The following is a 19,341-nucleotide window of genomic DNA, read 5'->3' on the forward strand; positions in this document are numbered from 1 at the left end:
TGTCTTTTATAAGCTTGTAGTGGACTAACATATCCCAGCTTCTTGAAAGTAGCCTCACAAATTGCTTAAATAAACATTAAACTTTTCCCCCTCCTCCATCAGCAAAAGCACATCTTTTTAATACACTTTCTTCAAAATCAGGCTTTGCGAATCAGATCACAGGAAAGTCCCTTTAAAAGCTCTCTTGGCCTTGTAATGCTTATCTGTAAATCCTAAGAAATGGGGATAGTTGCATGCATGTCATTCTATTGTCCTGTTTGAAATCAGATTGGTGAACATATAAACCTAAATTGATAGCAGACTTGTAGCTTTTCCTTCTGCTTGACATATACTGTAATCACTTTGAACTGTAAACCAAGGCCTATCTATCATTGTTTCAGTACAGGAGAGATTTACTCAAAATTCAAGTCCATGTTCAGTTTTCTGGCAGAGTATCTACACTTGTACTTTACCATTCTTTCTAGTGCAAGCTGCCATATGAAAACATGTGAGAAACCGCTCAGAAGTATGCATGGAGTTAGGAACATAGAAAGCTGCCATATGCTGAGTCAGACCATTTGTCTATCTAGCTCAGTATTGTCTTCACAGACTGGCAGCAATTTGTCCAAGGAATCTCTCTCAGTCCTATCTTGGAGAAGCCAGGGAGGGAACTTGGAACCTTCAGCTCTTCCCAGAGCGGCTCCATCCCCTGAGGAATATCTGACAGTGCTCACACTACTAGTCTCCCATTCATATAAAACCAGGGGGGATCCTGTTTTGCTAAGGGTATAAGTCATGCTTGCTACCACAAGACCAGCTCTCCTCTCCCATTATTTTCAGTGCTTCTCATTTCTTATGTCTGGAAGTGTAGGGCTAAATCTAGCCATGGGTCATTTTGTTGTCCTTTGTGTACATATTTTGCCAGCCCTCAAAATTCAATTCCTTTCTTACTTCTCATGTGGTATCCAGAGTCCTTGGAGCAACTTTGATAAGTTTCTGACCCCCTTTCTGAGGTGTGGTAGCTCTAAATTATAACTTCAAGACTGTTTGCTTGGAATAAACAGCTTGTGTATATGTATGTGGCTGCGGGGAGTGCACAGATAGGGAAAGGAACATTGCTAGGTTTGTTTGTACGCATATATCAGGTCACAGTAGTAGGCATATATGTTAAAAATGTTTCTGAGCTAGGGGCATATGCTTGCGCAAGTAAGTGTCTGAAAGTGTATGCATATATAAAGGGAGTGTAATCTTCTATGCGTAGAATGGAAAGAAAGGGCATTCTAAGAATCTTGTTCTCATCATGTCCTTACAGGTTTTCTACAACAAATATTTGGGGGGTGGGGAGAGAAAGAAGACAGGGAGCAAGGGGGCCCACCTTCCCTTTTTGTCCCTAGGCCCACTCCAACCTTGATCTTGCATTAGCTACCACAGCTCATCATCCACCTGCTTGTAATATGCCCTTAAAATTCACCCAGATAAAAGCTGAAAGAAATGTATGTAAAGTGACTACTCTCAGATCCATGTAATCCATGTCCTTCAGTTCTGGGGGACAGGGGTGGGGGAGACAACCACCGAGAAGGACGTAAGAAACATTTGTGTTTAAACTTCACCAAGCATCTATGAGTTCTTGAAGATTTATAATTTCTATTTTTATTGTGGCGAGCGGGGAGGGAGAAAGAGAAGGAATAAGGTATTGGATGAAGCACAGCAGGATCAGTAGCCCAATCGAGGCAGTATGCATGATCTAACAAGGAGGGTTGCAAGGGTGTTGAACAGGGACTGGGGTGGCCGCTGTGCTATCCCTAGTAGCAGCAATGGCAGAAGGTAAATGCCTGGCTTTTCTGGAGCACAGCACTTGGCCAGCAGCTCCCAAACCACCACCCCACTCACGCACACGCACACACAGTATATGTACAACGAATATTTATATACCACTTTTCAGTTCCTAAAAATCACTTTGGGAACTTTTTTTGAAAAGCATGTATGTATGTATTTGTTTATTTCAGCCCAAGGCCAGCATAGAAAAGCAGTATATAAATATTCATCGTATTTGTATGTAGTACACAGACGGATCTGTTGTAGGAGCAGCGGCAGCATCGTGAGGGGGTGGGGCTTGATGATGTCAGATACAGGGGCGGGGCTTGTCTTTGTCTTGTCCATTTTCCAGAACAATTAAACACTGTTTGTCCTTGTAACCCTGCCTGCATCCTGGAATCAGTGACCAAAATCTGAAGGGACTAATCAACGTTCATCAACTCCTATGCTCTATCTTATTCCTTAGCCTCTTAAACTGCAGACTTGCTGGCTTTGCCACCATGCCCAGCTTCCCACCCCACAACTCCTTTTTTTTTTTTTGGAGGGGGGGTTGTTATCCAGTGATGAAATGTTCTGGAGAATTCTAAATCTTGCCATTTATAACTTTGTTTTGGTTGGTCTTAATCAAGTTAATACACTGCTTTAGCTTTTAGCAGTAGAGGTCTGTATGGGGGGGAGGGTAGTATATGAGCTGCAAGTGCAGCTCATTCCCACTCTCATCACCCCAGCCAACTTGCTCTGCCTCATTTAGCCCACTGTGTCATTAACCCCAGGTGCCCAGACTGCTTATTCACCCAGTTCTCCAATGCAGCAGTGGGCTAAATGAGGCAGAGCAAGGCAGCCGGGATGGGGAGAGGAGAGTGAACATAAGAACAGCTCTGCTGGATCGGGCCCAAGGCCCATCTAGTCCAGCATGCCCTCTCTCCCGCTGTTACTCCACTGCAACTGGTACTCAGAGGCATCCTGCCTTTGAGGCTAGAGGTGGCCCTCTGACTAGTAGCTGTTGATAGACCTGTGGCTCATTCACCACTACTCTATTCCCCACTCATATAGGCCATTCATTTTCCAAAAATGAGTGAGTGAGTGTGTGTGTAGAAATCCCATAAACTGATTGCCATAGCTTGACAGCTATGTAACTGCAAACAATAATTCTTCTTCCTTCCCGGTTTCTGGCATCAGGATTTTTCCAGCATCAGGAATTTTCCTTCCTTGTTTGTTTGTATGTTACATAATTGTGATATTCTGAAATTGCACAAGTGTACACTTAGCACAATTAATTGAGAGGCAGATCCAGGCAACTAATGTGAGAGGCAGATCCAGGAAGATGGACACACAAACCCGTTCCATACATCTTGAAAGATGAACCAGTTAGCCCAGATATTCCTTTGCATAGTGACAGGAGGGAACACAGATTGTTTGCATGGTGTCGGGGTGGGGGGGATGCATAAGCTGGATACTGAAGGTACTGGTCAACTCCAGTTCTACAGGTGTTTCTTGGAAAATCCACATGGGTTTTCAACATGTACTTGCTGTTACTAAGCACAGCAATTCCCAAGTCATCTTTCATCACAGTATTTTGACATAGTTATAACATAGTCATAAACTTCCTAGTTTATTGGAATTCATTCTTTCATTATTTCAGTGGCACATGGTCAAGCAAGCGTGCTTGACTCCCCCCACTTTTCTTCCTTCCTTCCTTTCTTCCTTTCTTTCTTTCTTTCTTTCTTTCTTTCTTTCTTTCTTTCTTTTTGCAATATATGTACATTTGTTGCACACGGTCTGTAGGGTCTTCCCTCATTACAATTACCTTGATGGATCAGATAATACGCCCAACAAGTAGCCCAGCATTCCGTTTCCAACAGTGGAAAGCTAGATGTCCCTGGGAACAGAGTTGGTCTCATAATGGGGCAAACTGAGACAGTCACCTCAGGTGGTGGATTATCAGGGGGCAGCAGTAGCTGCAGTCACCAAGATCCCATCTGCCCCCACCTGGCTCAGTAGCAGCATGTTTCTAATATAGATAAGTCCATACAATCTGTTATAGGAGATGTCATGCTGTTGTCATAGAAAAACCACAAATACTGTGAAATGGCTAAAATGCACTATTGCCACAATTTCAGTATTAGTGCAGAAAAGCCCTAAAATGTTTTTCAGCCTTAACTTCTCAGCACCACTTCAGACTGCATTTCTGTACTGGTCGAGGTCAATAATAAAGCTTAAATAAGCACCTCTTCAGGTGTTTATCACAGAAGGAAGTGATGACTCCTGAACTAGTTTATATGCAGGCAAAAGGCCCTAGTGTGTCTAACTATGCTGGTTCAACAGGTATGGGGGAAAGTGGAGAGGAGTCAAGCAACAGGGGTGTGTTTAGAAAACTGGATTATTTCTTCCAGTTACCACCTTGCAGTCACAGATCATTCTATGTTGCTAGAGTCATCTGTGTCAAGCGGACAGCAAATTGGTGTTAAGCTCTTTGGCTCTTTTCCAGCCCAGTATATCAACCAACACACAACTTCATCACTCACCACTTCCACCCAAACCAGAGTTGTATTATGAAAGTTTGCATCTCCATGCACATTTCTGACTAAGAAAGCAGGAAAGAATAAGGGATAACACCAAATTGCAACACAAAACACAGATGAGCAAAGAAAAGGGCAGGACTCAAACTAATCCTTGAAAGTATCTCTCTGTTTGAAAGTCAAGTATTTATGATTTGTTCTAGCACATTTGCATTTGTTTCAATAGATAAATGGCACATGAGAAGGACATAAGAACAGGCCTGCTGGATCAGGCACAAGACCTATCTAGTCCTGCATCCTATTTCACACGGCCCACCAGATGCCTTTGGGGAGCCCACAAGCAAGAGGTATATGCATGCCCTCTCTCCTCCGGTTGCTCCCCTGCAACTGTTATTCAGAGGCATCATGCCTCCAAGGCTGGAGGTGGCCCACAGCCACCAGCCATTGATAGACTGGTCCTCCATGAATTGTCTAATGCCCTTTTAAAGCCACCCAAGCTGTTGACCATCACCACATCCCATGGCAAAGAATTCCATAGATTAACTATGCACTGTGTGAAAAAATACTTCCTTTTGTTGATCCTAAATTTCCCAACCTTTAGTTTCATGGGGTAAGTCCCAGTTCTAGTGTTGTGAGAGCGGGAGAAAAAATTATCCCTGTCCACCCTCTCCACTCCATATATAATTTTATACACCTTGATCATGTCTCCCTTTAGTTGCCTCTTTTCCAAGGTAAAGAGCAGCAGATGCTGTAGTCTAGCCTCATAATGAAAGGTGCTCCACGCCCCTGATCATCTTGGTTACTCTCTTCCACACCTTTTCCAGTTCTACAATATCCTTCTTAAGATACAGCGACCAAAGCTGTACACAGTACTCCAGATGTGGCCTCACCATAGATTTGTATAAGGGCATTATAATATTAGCAGTTTTGTTTTCATTCTTCTTCCTAATGTTTTCTAGCATGGAATTGGCCTTTTTCACAGCTGCCATGCACTGAGAAGACACTTTCAATGAGCTGTCCACCACAACCCCAAGATCTATCTCCTGATCAGTCACCGACAGCTCAGATCCCATCAGCGTATATGTGAAGTTGGGGTTTTTGCCCCAATATGCATCACTTTACACTTGATTACATTGAACCGCATTTACCATTTTGTCACCCACTCCTCCAGTTTGGAGAGATCTTTTTGGAGTTCCTCACAATTTGTTGTAGATTTCACTACCCTAAATGGTTTAGTGTCATCTGCAAATTTGGCCACTTCACTGCTTAACCCAATTTCTGGATCATTTATGAAGAAGTTAAAGAGCACTGATTCCTGGGGGATTCCACTTCCTACCTACCTCCATTGAGAAAACTGCCCATTTATTCCTACCCTCTTTTTCCTGTCCTTCAACCAGTTATCGATCCACACATGAACCTGTCCCCTTATCCCATGACTGCTAAGTTTACTCAAGAGCCTTTGGTTGGGAACTTTTGTCAAAAGCTTTTTGGAAGTCCAAGTATACTATGTCAACCAGATCACCTTTATCCACATGCCTGTTGACATTCTCAGAGAGCCCCAAAAGGTTAGTGGCAAGACTTCCCCTTGTAGAAGCCATGCTGGTTCTCCTTCAGCAAGGCCTTTTCTTCTATATGCTTAACAATTTTGTCCTTAAGTATGCTTTCAATCAATTTACCCAACACTGAAGTTAAGCTACCAGCCTGTAATTTTCCGGATCCCCCCTGGATCTCTTTTTGAAAATTGGAGTCACATTGGCTACTTTCCAGTCCTTTGGTACAGAGCCTGATTGTAGGGACAAGTTACATATTTTTGCTAGGAGATCAGCAATTTCACATTTCAGTTCCTTCAGAACTCTTGGGTGGATGCCATTTGGCCCTGGCGATTTGTTAATTTTTAGTTTTTCAAGACAGTTTAAAACATCTTCCCTTGTCACCTCAAATTGTCCCAGTTCTTCAGTCACTAAACCTGAAAAGCTCAATTCTGGAGAGGGTATATGGCCAGTATCATCCACCATAACGATAGATGCAAAGAATTCATTCCGCTTCACTGCAATCTCCTTATCCTCCTTAATAATCCCTTTCATGCCACCATCAACTAAGGGGCCAATCACCTCCCTGACAGGTTTTCTACTTCTGATATATTTAAAGAAGGTTTTGTTATTCCCTTTGACACTTCTAGCTATAGGCTCCTCATACTCTCTTTTTGCATCCCTCATTGTCTCCTTGCATTTCTTTTACCAGAATTTATGTTCCTTTCTGTGCTCTTTATTTGGGCAGGACTTCCATTTTCTGAAGGAAGTCTTCTTCCCTTTTATAGCTTCTCTGACTCTACTTTTAGCCACGCTGGCTTCCTCCTGAACTTGGTGGTACCTTTCCTCCTCCCTGATATACGTTCCAACTGAGCTTCTAGTATTGTGGTTTGAAACAAGCTCCATGCTTTCTGGAGTGATTTGACCCTCCTGATTTTCCCTTTCAACTTCCTTTTTACCAGTCCCTTCATTTTTGAGAAGTTTCCTCTTCTGAAGTCCAATGCATCTGTATTGGACTTCCTTGACAATTCTCAGCTTGCAGAGAGCCAGTGTGGTGTCGTGGTTAGAGTGCTGGACTAGGACCGGGGAGACCCGAGTTCAAATCCCCATTCAGCCATGATACTAGCTGGGTGACTCTGGGCCGGTCACTTCTCTCTCAGCCTAACCTACTTCACAGGGTTGTTGTGAGGAGAAACTTAAGTATGTAGTACACCGCTCTGGGCTCCTTGGAGGAAAAGCGGGATATAAATGTAATACATACATACATACATAGATGCTGAACTGGATCACACTATGTTCACTGCTACCCAATAGTTCTGCAACTCTGACATCTCGCACCAGGTCCTGGGCACAATTCAGGATTAAATCCAAGGTTGCCATCTTTCTGCTTGGTTCCACAACTAACGGTTCTAAGGCACAGTCATTTAGCATGTCTAGAAATTTGGCCTCTCTTTCATTACCTGAATGCAGGGTGGATAAAAATCAATGATTTTTTTTAAAAAAATCAAAAAAATCAGATTTTTTTGATTTAAATCAGATTTTTTAAAATAAAATGCTTTTTGAGGAAAATATATTACCTAACCTACTTCACAGGGTTGCTGTGAGGAGAAACTTAAGTATGTAGTACACCGCTCTGGGCTCCTTGGAGGAAGAGCGGGATATAAATGTAATACATACATACATACATAGATGCTGAACTGGATCACACTATGTTCACTGCTACCCAATAGTTCTGCAACTCTGACATCTCGCACCAGGTCCTGGGCACAATTCAGGATTAAATCCAAGGTTGCCATCTTTCTGCTTGGTTCCACAACTAACGGTTCTAAGGCACAGTCATTTAGCATGTCTAGAAATTTGGCCTCTCTTTCATTACCTGAATGCAGGGTGGATAAAAATCAATGATTTTTTTTAAAAAAATCAAAAAAATCAGATTTTTTTGATTTAAATCAGATTTTTTAAAATAAAATGCTTTTTGAGGAAAATATATTACCATCCAAAGGTTATTCCATCATGAAATAAAGATTAGTTTTTTAATTATGTAGAATAAGGCTGTATATGTTTAATTTTTTTGGTAAATAAATTCCATTAATCCATTCACAATGTCATGCTCTTCCAGAGGTTTTTGTAAGATTATTGGGCAGTTTCTCTGCCTACAAGATATTATCACAGATGCTTGGTTTACTTTTGCAGTTCTCAAAACTGAATTTGACTCAGCAGAGATCACATGCCTCTTCTTCACAGCAAAAATGTTATGACATGAACAGAGTTGAGAAAAAGACCTTAATCCTATTGTTCTACAAACCTATGAATACAGAATCAATGCCTTCAGTGCTAAGTTTCAAGAAGTTCAGTGAAATAGAATAGAAACAATATTTTTCTGATTGTTTGGAGTGGAATAGATCTGCACAAGAAGAAAGTGAAACTAAGTGTGAGGAGGGGGGGCAAGCAGACAAGCAGTACAAAATGAAAGTGAAACTTTCTGAGCACAATACTGCATAGCCACAGACAGACAAGTCTTTGGATCTTTTTGTGTGTATGACCTGAGGTTTATCACATTCTTTCCTTGGAGGAAAAAACCTATAATGGCAGCAGGCCGTAAAAGAGACCCAGTTTGGCAATGTTTTAATGAAGTTCCTTTACCTATCGGTAAGGCAGGCATGCGTGCAAAATGCAAACACTGCAACAAAGAAATGCAAGGCCTGGTGGCCTGAATGAGGCAACATCATGAGAAGTGCTGTGATGAAGATGACCAAAGAAACACATTTGAACAGGCAGGATCTTCAGGTTGGTAAACATTTTTATTGAATCATATAATATTTCTAAAGACTGCCTTGAACTGTCATGTTTGAGCAAAATTATATTTCTTATTATTACTGCATGTTACTGTCATTTGGTACAGTTATGAAGAAAAGCAAATATTCCTTTTGGGGCAGTGCTGTGTACAATAAGCAGAAATTGTATAAACAATAAAATAACAGCATTGACTTTTTTGTTTAGGGGAATTCATGGATTCTGGAAACTATCCACCTTCAAGATCACCATCCTCCTGTTCTACAGTTTCAGAGTTATCCATCCAGGATAGTGCTTCATTAGCATCATCATCAGACACCCACAGCCACATATCACTATCACCTAAAAGAAAGAAAAAATCCTTCCCTCCTGGAACCACCATAGATAAGTTTGTGATAAAAACTAGCAGATTAGAAAAAGAGTTAATTGATGGAAAAATTGCCCAGTTTGTTTATGCAACGAACTCTTCTTTCCGTCTGACTGAGAACCCACATTTCATTAATATGGTTCAGTCACTGAGACCAGGATACAGTCCACCCAGCAGAGCAGATGTTGCAGGGAAACTGCTGGATAAAGTGTATGACAGAGAAATGGAGCAATGTGCAACAGCTCTGGAGGGTAGAATTGTTAACCTAAGTATTGATGGGTGGAGTAATGTCCACAATGATCCTATTGTATGTGCTTGTATAACAACAGAAGAAGGGAAAGTCTTCCTTGCACAAACAATTGATACGTCAGGAAATGCACACACAGCAGAATACTTACAAGAAGTGGCAGTAAAAGCTATAATAACATGTGAACAAAAATTCAAATGTCTAGTACGTAGTTTGGTCACAGACAATGCTGCAAATGTATCCAAGATGAGAAGAAATTTAGAAGAGCAGGAAGGGAATACAAAGCTAATAACATATGGTTGCAGTGCTCATTTGCTGCACCTCTTAGCCAAAGACTTAAGTGTTCCAGAAATAAAGACTAATGTTGTTGAAATTGCTAAATACTTCAGTAACAATCACTTTGCTGAAGCAGCTCTGAAAAGGATGGGTGGAACCAAGCTAACGCTCCCACAAGATGTTAGATGGAACTCTGTGGTGGACTGTTTTGAGCAGTATATCAAGAACTGGCCTATTCTGATGACAGTTTGTGAACAAAATCAAGATAAAATAGATGGCACTGTCACGGCCAAAATCCTCAACATTGGACTTAAGAGAAATGTTGAACATATGCTGAGCATCCTGAAACCCATCTCTGAATCTTTAAACAAAATACAGAAAAATAGCTGTTTTATTGCTGATGCTGTTGAAATTTGGAAGGAACTGAGTGAACACTTAAAAACAGAACTACACATGGACGGAATTAAATTACAAGCATTAAAAAACCAATGGGACAAGTACTGTCTCCAGCTCATTTTTTGGCAAATATTGTCAATATCCAGTACCAGGGTCAAAACTTAAGTGCTGAGGAAGAGGAGTTAGCTATGACATGGGTATCCAGCAATCATCCATCTGTAATGCCAACTATAATAAACTTCAAAGCTAAGGGGGAACCATTCAAGAAATATATGTTTGCTGAAGATATTTTAAAGAAAGTCACACCAGTGAACTGGTGGAAGTCACTTAAGCACTTAGATTTAGAGACTGTTCAAGTAATGATTTCACTTTTAACAGCAGTAGCTTCTTCTGCAGGCGTTGAAAGAATATTCTCTTCCTTTGGACTCATTCATTCTAAATTGAGAAATCGTTTGGGACCCGATAAAGCAGGAAAGCTTGTTTTTCTTTTCCAGATTATGAACAAAGAAGAAGATGAAGATGACGAGTGAGCTACAGAGGACAGTATTTAAGTTTTTCATGTGTAGGCTGGGCTGACAGTCTAAGTTTCTTAAAATATATATATTTTGTTTAGCCAAATTAGTTAACAAACATGGATGTTTGTTTAAGCAAATAACATATGCTGTAATGTTATTGTTTCAGTTGAATAAATCTATTTAAATTGTTATTATTAAGGTAATGATTATTTTTCTCCTTCCTAAGTACAACAGAAAAGTTGTCCAAATATGAATGATTAACCTATTAAACTGGGGATAAAAAAACTAATATGAAAAGTTGTTGTTCTAAAAATCTTCATCTACTTGCATATTAAAGTTATACCAGCAAGAATTAGTCTTTATGTAGAAAACTATGATTTAAATCAAGCCTTACTGACTAGTGATTTAAATCGTGATTTAAATCGTGAATTAAATCAGTTTGATTTAAATCAAATCCACCCTGCCTGAATGTGAATTTACCCAGTCTATGTGTGGGTAGTTGAAGTCACCCATTATTACTGCCCTGTGTCTCTTTGATTATTTGCTTCTCCAACTCCAGGTCACTCTCAGCATTTGGATCCGGAGGTTGATAGAACGTCCCTAGTAACACATTTCCTTTCAGTCCTCATAATGTTACCCATAATGATTCTGTTGAGGACTCTGGTCCACCTACGTTTTCTAGCTTGTTGGAATCTATCCCTTCTTTGATATACAGTGCTACTCCTCCCCCAATCCTCCACTCCCTGTCCATTCTGTAGAGTTTTTATATCCCGAAATGACAATGTTGTTCTGGTTCTCAGCGTTCCATCGGGTTTCTGACATGCCCACTATTTTCTATGTTTTCATTAGTAACCAAGCACTCCAGCTCACCCTTCTTTGCTTGGAGGCTTCCGGCATTGGTATATAGATACCTATATGCTAAGTCCCTCACCTGGTGTTAGTGTGTTCTGTCCCCCTTCATCATTTGACCTTTTGGGCAAGCTGTCATGTGTTTCCTTCGGTTCTACGTCTGGCTCTACTCTGTCCCCTTCTGGTTTATCCGAAACATGTGCATCCTCGCACTTTAGGGGATTTTGATGGCCAAACCAGATACCCTCCAGGCATCATTTTAAAAGCTGCGCTGCAGTTTTCTTGATTTTAAGTGCCAGTAGTCTGGTTCCATCTTGGTTCAAGTGGAGCCTGCCCCTTTTGTACAGGCTTCACTTTCCCCAAAATGTATTCCAGTGTCTAACAAATTTAAACCCCTTCTCCTGGCACCACTGTCTCATTCACACATTTACTACTACGACAATGAATATTTATATACCACTCTTCAACCAAAGTTCACAAAGAAAAATAAATAATACATAAATGCTGTGGGCAGGAACAGCTTGTCCTAACAAGCTGGCAATGAGGGCACCAAAGGAGGCATAGCTGCCTCTCCTTCTTGGAGCTCAATATTCTCCTCTCTTTCCCATAGAGCTCCACCCTAGCATTAATGAGAGCCCTACTGCCTGCAGGCTGGCCATTCATCAGGTAGGCGTGTGCAGGCTGCCTGCACAGCTCTACCTGATGAATACCCAGTCTGCAGGCAGCATATGTCTCGGGTGGGGCATGATGGGAGAGGGAGGAGAAAATTAACCTCCAAGAAGATGTGCCTCCTTTTGCACCCCTACCTCTGGCTCATTAGCATGAGCTGCTCCTGGCTGAGGGGAGTGCTTCCTCCTCACAATGCAACTCATCTTCTCTCCCCTTTCATGCTTGGCTTGCCTCCCTTGAGATCATGAATGACCATGCTGGGCCCTGCCAAAAGGTCTCTCTGCACTCTTAGAACTGCCCTATTTCCATCTCCTTTTTGTTCCTGGCTCACTTCTTCAGCTGCAAAGTTCAGGTAAGGCCACACTGGAGAAGACATTCTCTCCACTGCAACCTGATTTCTTGGAAGCAGTATAGAATGCATTGCTAGAGATCTAAACATGACTTTCTAATTGAAGAATGCTTGGAAACTTCACTGCCACAACATTTTAAAAATCATATCTGTTCTATCAGACAAATATTTTAGTGTATTTTACCATAACTTGCTGTGGAGGGCCATAAGTTGGGAGATATGTTTCTGAAACTCTATATTTATTTGTTATTTAATATTTCAGAACTTTTATATACCACTCCAAACTTCAGAAAAGCAGTTTACATCTTTTATTTAAAGTTGTTCTAGTAAGAATTAATCTGCCTACTTTCCTTTCACTGTCCCTACAACTGGACTAAATTTGGTCAAAATCGGTTAGGCAGTTCGCAAGTTAGCCCATTTGTACCTCAAACATTCATGCATCCGCCATCTTGAATTGGGGTAGATGACATCACCACAAACTATGCTGTTGAGGTGTCCTTATGTGTCCCGACAACTGTACCCGATTTGGTTCATATTGGTCCAGGCATTGCAAAGTTTGTGGGGGGTGGGCAAGCTCACAGAATGCTGGGTGATCTCATAACATGAGATCATAACAAGAGCCAGCATGGTATAGTGGCTAGAGTGCTGGACTAGGACCGGGGAGATCAGAGTTCAAATCCCCATTCTGCCATGATACTTGTTGGGTGACTCTGGACCAGTCACTTCTCTCTCAGCCTAACCTACTTCACAGGGTTGTTGTGAGGAGAAACCTAAGTATGTAGTACTGGGCTCCTTGGAGGAAGAGTGGGATATAAAATATAAACATAATAAATAAATTATTTATTTTACAGGCATTCTCTAAAGGCATTATCTAAATCTGAGAAGTAAGCAAAGTTTCCTGAACCAGAAAAGAAGCAAACACCAACAAGATACCATCCTACCCTCACCCCTGCAATAATGCCATTTTCTGGTTTAGAAATTGACAGAAGGCTGGGCAGGTGCTCCCCCTCTTAATGCTGTAACACACATCTCCCTGGATGTTTTTAGATATATACACAGGCATAGCCAGGGGCGTAACAAAGCTGGAGTGGGCCCAGAGACAAAATTTTAAAATGGGCCCCTTGCTGATACATACACACTTCACAATATATAGTGCACTCACACTCACATCGCCATTATGCCAGCTTCTCTAGAAAACTCCACTCCCTCACTTTAACCCTGTCCCTCCACCCTCCCATGGGGAAGAGCGCTCCCGGCTCAGAGTTGCTTCTGCAGACAAGGACTTTGCTGCATGCATGCAGCCTTTGCTCCGAACTTGGGGTTGGCTTTTCCACGGCACCGAAGCTCTGCAGGTGTTGGGGAGTCATGTGACTTGCCTCTGGGGGGGGCCTCGAGGCATGGGGGGCCCCAGGCAGCCGCCTCCCCTTACCTAATGGTAGTTACGCCCCTGGGCATCGCATTTTCATTTCAGTGTTTCATTTTTCCATTTTTTTTGTGAAAGTGACAAAGCAAGGCATTTCTTGATCCCACCTCTCTCTAAATCTTGTCCTATGCAAACTGGTTATACCATTGTGAGAGTTTGTGGGAGGACTACACAAAGGGGGAAAATACAGCCAAGATTCACTTTGTAAGATCATGTATGTTTACATCCTACTATCTCCCATCCAATCAGTGACCAGATCCAGATCTACTTAACTTCAGCAAGGTGGCTACATGCACCCTCAGATATAGTGTGGACTCAAGTGAGCTTTATTTCCACATAACCAGAGAATTCCATTTGAGTGGAAAGGTATTCAGAAATGTTAATAAATAATAACAGAGGCAGACTGACCATAGGAATTACTCACAATAGTCGTCAGCCCTTAATGTTCTGTAATTGCCCAGATTACATTGTCCAACCTTAAGTCACCTTACAACAAGAAGTTCTGATAAGAACTAATCTGTCTACATTCCTTACATTATAATCTTAATTGATAATTACCATCTTTACAAGTTAGCCTACTTCCACCTCAAATGTTCTCGCATCTGTCATCTTGAATTGGGGTGGATGACATCACCACAAACTATGTCCAGGCATTGCAGAGTTGATAAGGAGACACACACACACACACACACACAGGGCTGGGTAATCTCATAAACTAGCTTACTTTAAGGAAAGTAGGCTAATAAAAATGTCTCAGCCTTGTTCTTTGATGGGCTTGAAAATTAATCTGAAACTGCAACAGAATTCAACAATCCTAACTACTACATATATCTGGTTCCACTCCACTTAATCACATTTCCCAGAGCGAATAGCCTGAAATTCTTTTCAGTGAAGCCAGAGATTAATAGTGTCTTGACAGTCCATTGACCACAAACTGGATCTGCTTTTCACATATGGATATATGCCTGCTGGTGTGGTAGCAGCCGCAATTCATATAGTCCTTTGATTTATGACTTTACTTCACTGTGTTTATCTCCTACTCAGTTGTTGATTCACACATCTACATTTTTTTAAAAAGTATACAAATATAGGTTGACCATAAGGTAAACTGTGAACAAGATTCAGAATAAACCTATGCCAAGAGGAAGCTCTTCTAAGACTAGCTTTGAGGGTGAGACAGATGTGGGAGATTATTATTATTATTTTTACATTTATATCCCGCTCTTCCTCCAAGGAGCCCAGAGCGGTGTACTACATACTTGAGTTTTTCTTTCACAACAACCCTGTGAAGTAGGTTAGGCTGAAAGAGAAGTGACTGGCCCAGAGTCACCCAGCTAGTATCATGGCTGAATGGGGATTTGAACTCAGGTCTCCCCGGTCCTAGTCCAGCACTCTAACCACAACACCACGCTGGCTCTCTGCAAGCAAACATGTCTTGGAACTTTCTGGTCTCCCCCCACCCCCATTATCTTTCTCTGTTACTGTAAAGCTGCTTTAAGATGTGACAGGGTAATGGGGAGACCGTTGCATCACAAAGGGGTTCTATAAAGCAGAGCATTCTCATTAGGCATTCTATTACCCAGAGACCACTGTACTGTGTGTCTCTGCAACACAGAAGATCCTAACAAGTTAGCTCTTCACATAGGCACCCAATGTCTGCATGAATATTATTTCTACCCTTGGTCATCCTGAGACAATGAAGTCAATCTACCTGTCTGGAAATACCTTTCTTCAACAAAGGTTTGAATTTGCTACTGAATACCTCTTTTTCCCCCCTTTTGCCTAGACATTTTCCACTCAGGGCAAAAGCCCTTTAGCTCACATCTCCTCCAGAATGGAGGGTGTGCATTCACATATCAGGCAGATTTACCTCTGAAGTCGGGGAGCAGCCACTTCACACACAATTCGGGTTTTTCACTGCATGTTAGAGTGCAGCCCGATTTATATTTGGAGCAATAAAAATCCACTTTTTTGCACCAGGTTTTTGGGATAACTTTGAGTTTGCAGGAAAGCCACCCAGAAAACTCATGATAAAGCCTGCTGTGAGGAGAACTCCCTGACTTAACAGGACATATAGTCTTGCGTCTGAAGATATACCTGAACCCCACTACAATCAGCCCCACAGTGAAATTCTTACTCTTTGACTCCAAAATGGCAAAAAACAAAGCATGGCATAGAAGTGGGGGTTTTGTTTGTTTTTGTACTTCATATCTAACCTATACTAAGGGCGTGAGATATGGGAACTGAATGATTTGGTGGACCATAGGAGGGAAAGAGAAACGGCCACTCTAGATGTGGGGTTAGGTAAGAGATGGAAGGAGAGAGCAGAAAGCAAAGGCAGAAGCAGAGGTGGGGAGAGACCTGAGATCAAGAAACAGAGAGGGAGTCAGACTAAGAGAAGCAACAGATTTTAAAAGAGAACTGGGAAGCAGAAGGAGGAACACCACCACGCAGCCTGAAGTTTGTGAAATAAAGAGGCATATGAAATGTGCAAACATGCTTATGATTAAGAGCAACTGGTGACTGTATAAGCTGATCTTCAAAGAACAATGCAAAGACAACTGATGAAAAAATATTTATTCCAACATGTTTAAAAAAAACAACTCCAAGGAATATCTACAAACAGAAAATACACAAAATAAAACCTCTGCACATATGTATATAGAGAACTACAAAAATTATAATATCAAAATACACAAAGGGACAATATCATATACTTCTTAACACATGTACTTTAAACTTAGCTTTAAAAATCCCAACAGTCAAATGTACAGTAATGTATATAATCCATAACATGAACCTAAAGTATTACACACACATCCACACACATCTATCTATCTATCTACACACACACACACACACACACACACACACACACATATATATATATATATATATATATATATATATATATATATATATATATATAGGAAACAACTCAATCTTTACTTCCACTTGTCTGCCTGAGAGAGAGAGATGCACTCTTGCCCAAGTCCTAAGCAGACTGAAAGTATTATTTTTTAAAAATCTATATAGATCCTTCCACTGACCCAGCTCTCTCTGGTCTCTCTTTGATTGATTGATTGATTGATTGATTGATTAAGTGCCTTCAGGTCAGTGTCAACTCCTAGCAACCACATAAATAGACTTTCTCCGGGATGATCTGTCTTCAACTTGGCCTTTAAGGTCTCTCAATGGTGTATTCATCGCTGTTGTAATCAAGTCCATCTACCTTGCTGCTGGTTGTCCTCTTCTTCTCTTTCTTGCAACTTTCCCCAGCATTATGGATTTCTCAAGGGAGCTGGGTTTTCACATAATGTGTCCAAAGTATGATAGTTTGAGCCTTGTCATTTGTGCCTTGAGTGAAAATTCTGGATCCATTTGTTTGTTTTCCTGGCTGTCCATGGTATCCTCAAAAGTTTTCTCCAGCACCAAAGTTCAAAAATGTCAATATTTTTTCTATCTTGCTTCTTCAAAGTCCAGCTTTCACATCCATAGAGTGTCACAGGGAAAACCACTGCTGAACCTTTCTAATCTTTGTAGGTATAGACATGTCACAACACCTAAATAGCCTTTCCAAGGCCTTCATTGCAATCCTACCAAGTGCTAGTCTGCAGCGTATTTCTTGACTGCTGGATCCTTTACTGTTGACGGTCGATCCTAAAAGGCAGAAGCTATCCACTACTTCACTGTCTTCATTATCAGTTCTGAGGCTGGTTGCTGTACCTGTTGTCACTAGTTTCGTCTTCTTTACATTTAGTTGTAGTCCCATTTTTTCACTGTGCTCCTTGACTTTCATTATAGAACTTGCAGATCATCCTGATTCTCAGCTATCAGAGTGGTGTCATCAGTGTAGCACAGGTTATTGATGTTTCTTCCTCCAAATTTAAAACCGTGCTCATCTTCTTCCAGCCCAGCTTCTCTCAGTATATATTCAGCATGTAAGTTGAATAAATAAGGAGAAAGTAGACAGCCTTGTCTTACTCCTTTGCCGAACTGGAACCACTCTCTTTCACCATGTTCCGTCTGGACTGTGGCTTCCTGTCCTGTGTATAGGTTTCTCATGAGAACAATGAGATGTTCTGGGATGCCCATTTTCCTAAGGATATTCCACAACTTGACATGGTCGACACAATCAAAGGTTTTTCTGCAGTCAATAAAGCACATATATTAAGAACAGTTAAATTAAAGGACATCCATATCCTGTACAAACTTGCATACGTACATCAGCTGTAATGATGTATGCTATAATAGAAAAATCCAGTGCCTGTTTTGAAAAGATAATGCTGAGGCTATACGTTCTCAAAAAGAGATTCTTTAGAAGTTCACTTCATTACTAAAACTAAAAGCAATGCTAACCCCCACAAGGCACAAAACCCAAAGGACTGGGGTAATACAGAGGAATTAGTTTGCAAGGGACATATCATTTAGCCCATTAGGAATTATGGTGTCAAGCCTTAGAATCCAAGCTGGGATTTTTTAATATTTCCTTCTATTTGGGGAAGTCTATTAGTTTAAAGTACATATGTTTTAATGGGCCTATGATATTGTCCATTTGTATATTTTGTGTATTATAATTCTTGTAGTTCTTTATATAGAGGTGAAGAGCAGTGTTCCCTGTAACAATGATTCCCAGATGTTGTTGACAACTCCCATAATCCCCAGCCAAAGGCTACTGCAGCTGGGGATGATGGGGGTTGTAGTCAACAACATCTGGGAATCCCTGTTATAGGGAACACAAGTGCAGAGGTTTTATTTTGTGTTTATTCCTTGAGAAATATTTTTTGGAAACACATTGGAATAAATATTTTTTTCATCAGCTGTTTTTTGCATTGTTGTTGGAACCATCTCAGCTGATACTGTTCGTCTATTTCATCCTTTATTCAAAGAACCAGACAGAATAAATACAACATTAACACAGAAGTAAATAGGTCATCATGCAGCTCACGGGGTTCACTGGGCCTTATTCCCAGGTACGTCAGCATGCAATTGCAGTCTAGGCTGTTTTGTATGTGTGCATTACATGAGGGAGTACAGAGCCCTATTCAGATGTCGTAGCTGCATTCAGATATATGTACGCTCATACGTAGTCTCTGTGTGTGTGTGTGTGTGTGTGTGTGTGTGTGTGTGTGTGTGTGTACCTGTATTTTAAAAGTGAAACTGGGTACAGCACCAAGTACATAGTAACACATAGGAAATGTACTGCTGTACCTGTATTCAACGTAACATGTTAATAACTGTACCTGTTTACAGATCTGTACCCATGTATGAGTGTTGAGCATAATGTGCAAATAGGACTTAGTGACTGATTAGGTGCCGTCAGTGTCGACTCTTAGCAACCTTAGTAGGTCCCTCATAATACGATAGAACAGGCAACAAGAACAGTAATACATCGTTTCCTATGAGATCTGGTTGCTGGCATGCCCCTCTGCTAAGATTTGCACTTTTTAAACCAATTTACCTGCCACCCTTTAAAAAAAATTAAGTCTTAGGCTTTTATAGCACAAATCTTTATATTTTTCACTGTGTTTTACAAAGCTGGATTTCAAAACATGTTTTAAGGATTTCAGACCCCACCAGATTTTAGCAATGTTATTATCTGTAGTACCAAAGTT

General features: G+C 41.0%; 1 protein-coding gene across 6 annotated transcripts in view; it reads left to right on the forward strand.

The window, feature by feature from the left end:
* Positions 1 to 19,341, forward strand: part of LOC128346886 (inactive serine/threonine-protein kinase TEX14-like) — a 50,476-nt gene that overhangs the window by 1,469 nt on the left and 29,666 nt on the right. For 5 of the 6 annotated variants that reach the window (XR_008317267.1, XR_008317268.1, XM_053300645.1 and 2 more), the window contains exon 1: positions 15,322 to 15,466. The exons of the other annotated variant lie outside the window; for it this stretch is intronic. Coding sequence is in view for 1 of the 5 variants with exons in the window: in XM_053300645.1 (XP_053156620.1) it covers positions 15,387 to 15,466 (80 nt within the window). In the remaining 4 variants the exon portion in view is untranslated. Of the gene's footprint in view, positions 1 to 15,321; positions 15,467 to 19,341 lie in introns of those variants that run through there. 6 annotated transcript variants of the gene reach the window in all.

This window comes from Hemicordylus capensis, chromosome 2, assembly GCF_027244095.1.
Source record: "Hemicordylus capensis ecotype Gifberg chromosome 2, rHemCap1.1.pri, whole genome shotgun sequence".
Lineage (NCBI taxonomy): Eukaryota > Metazoa > Chordata > Lepidosauria > Squamata > Cordylidae > Hemicordylus > Hemicordylus capensis.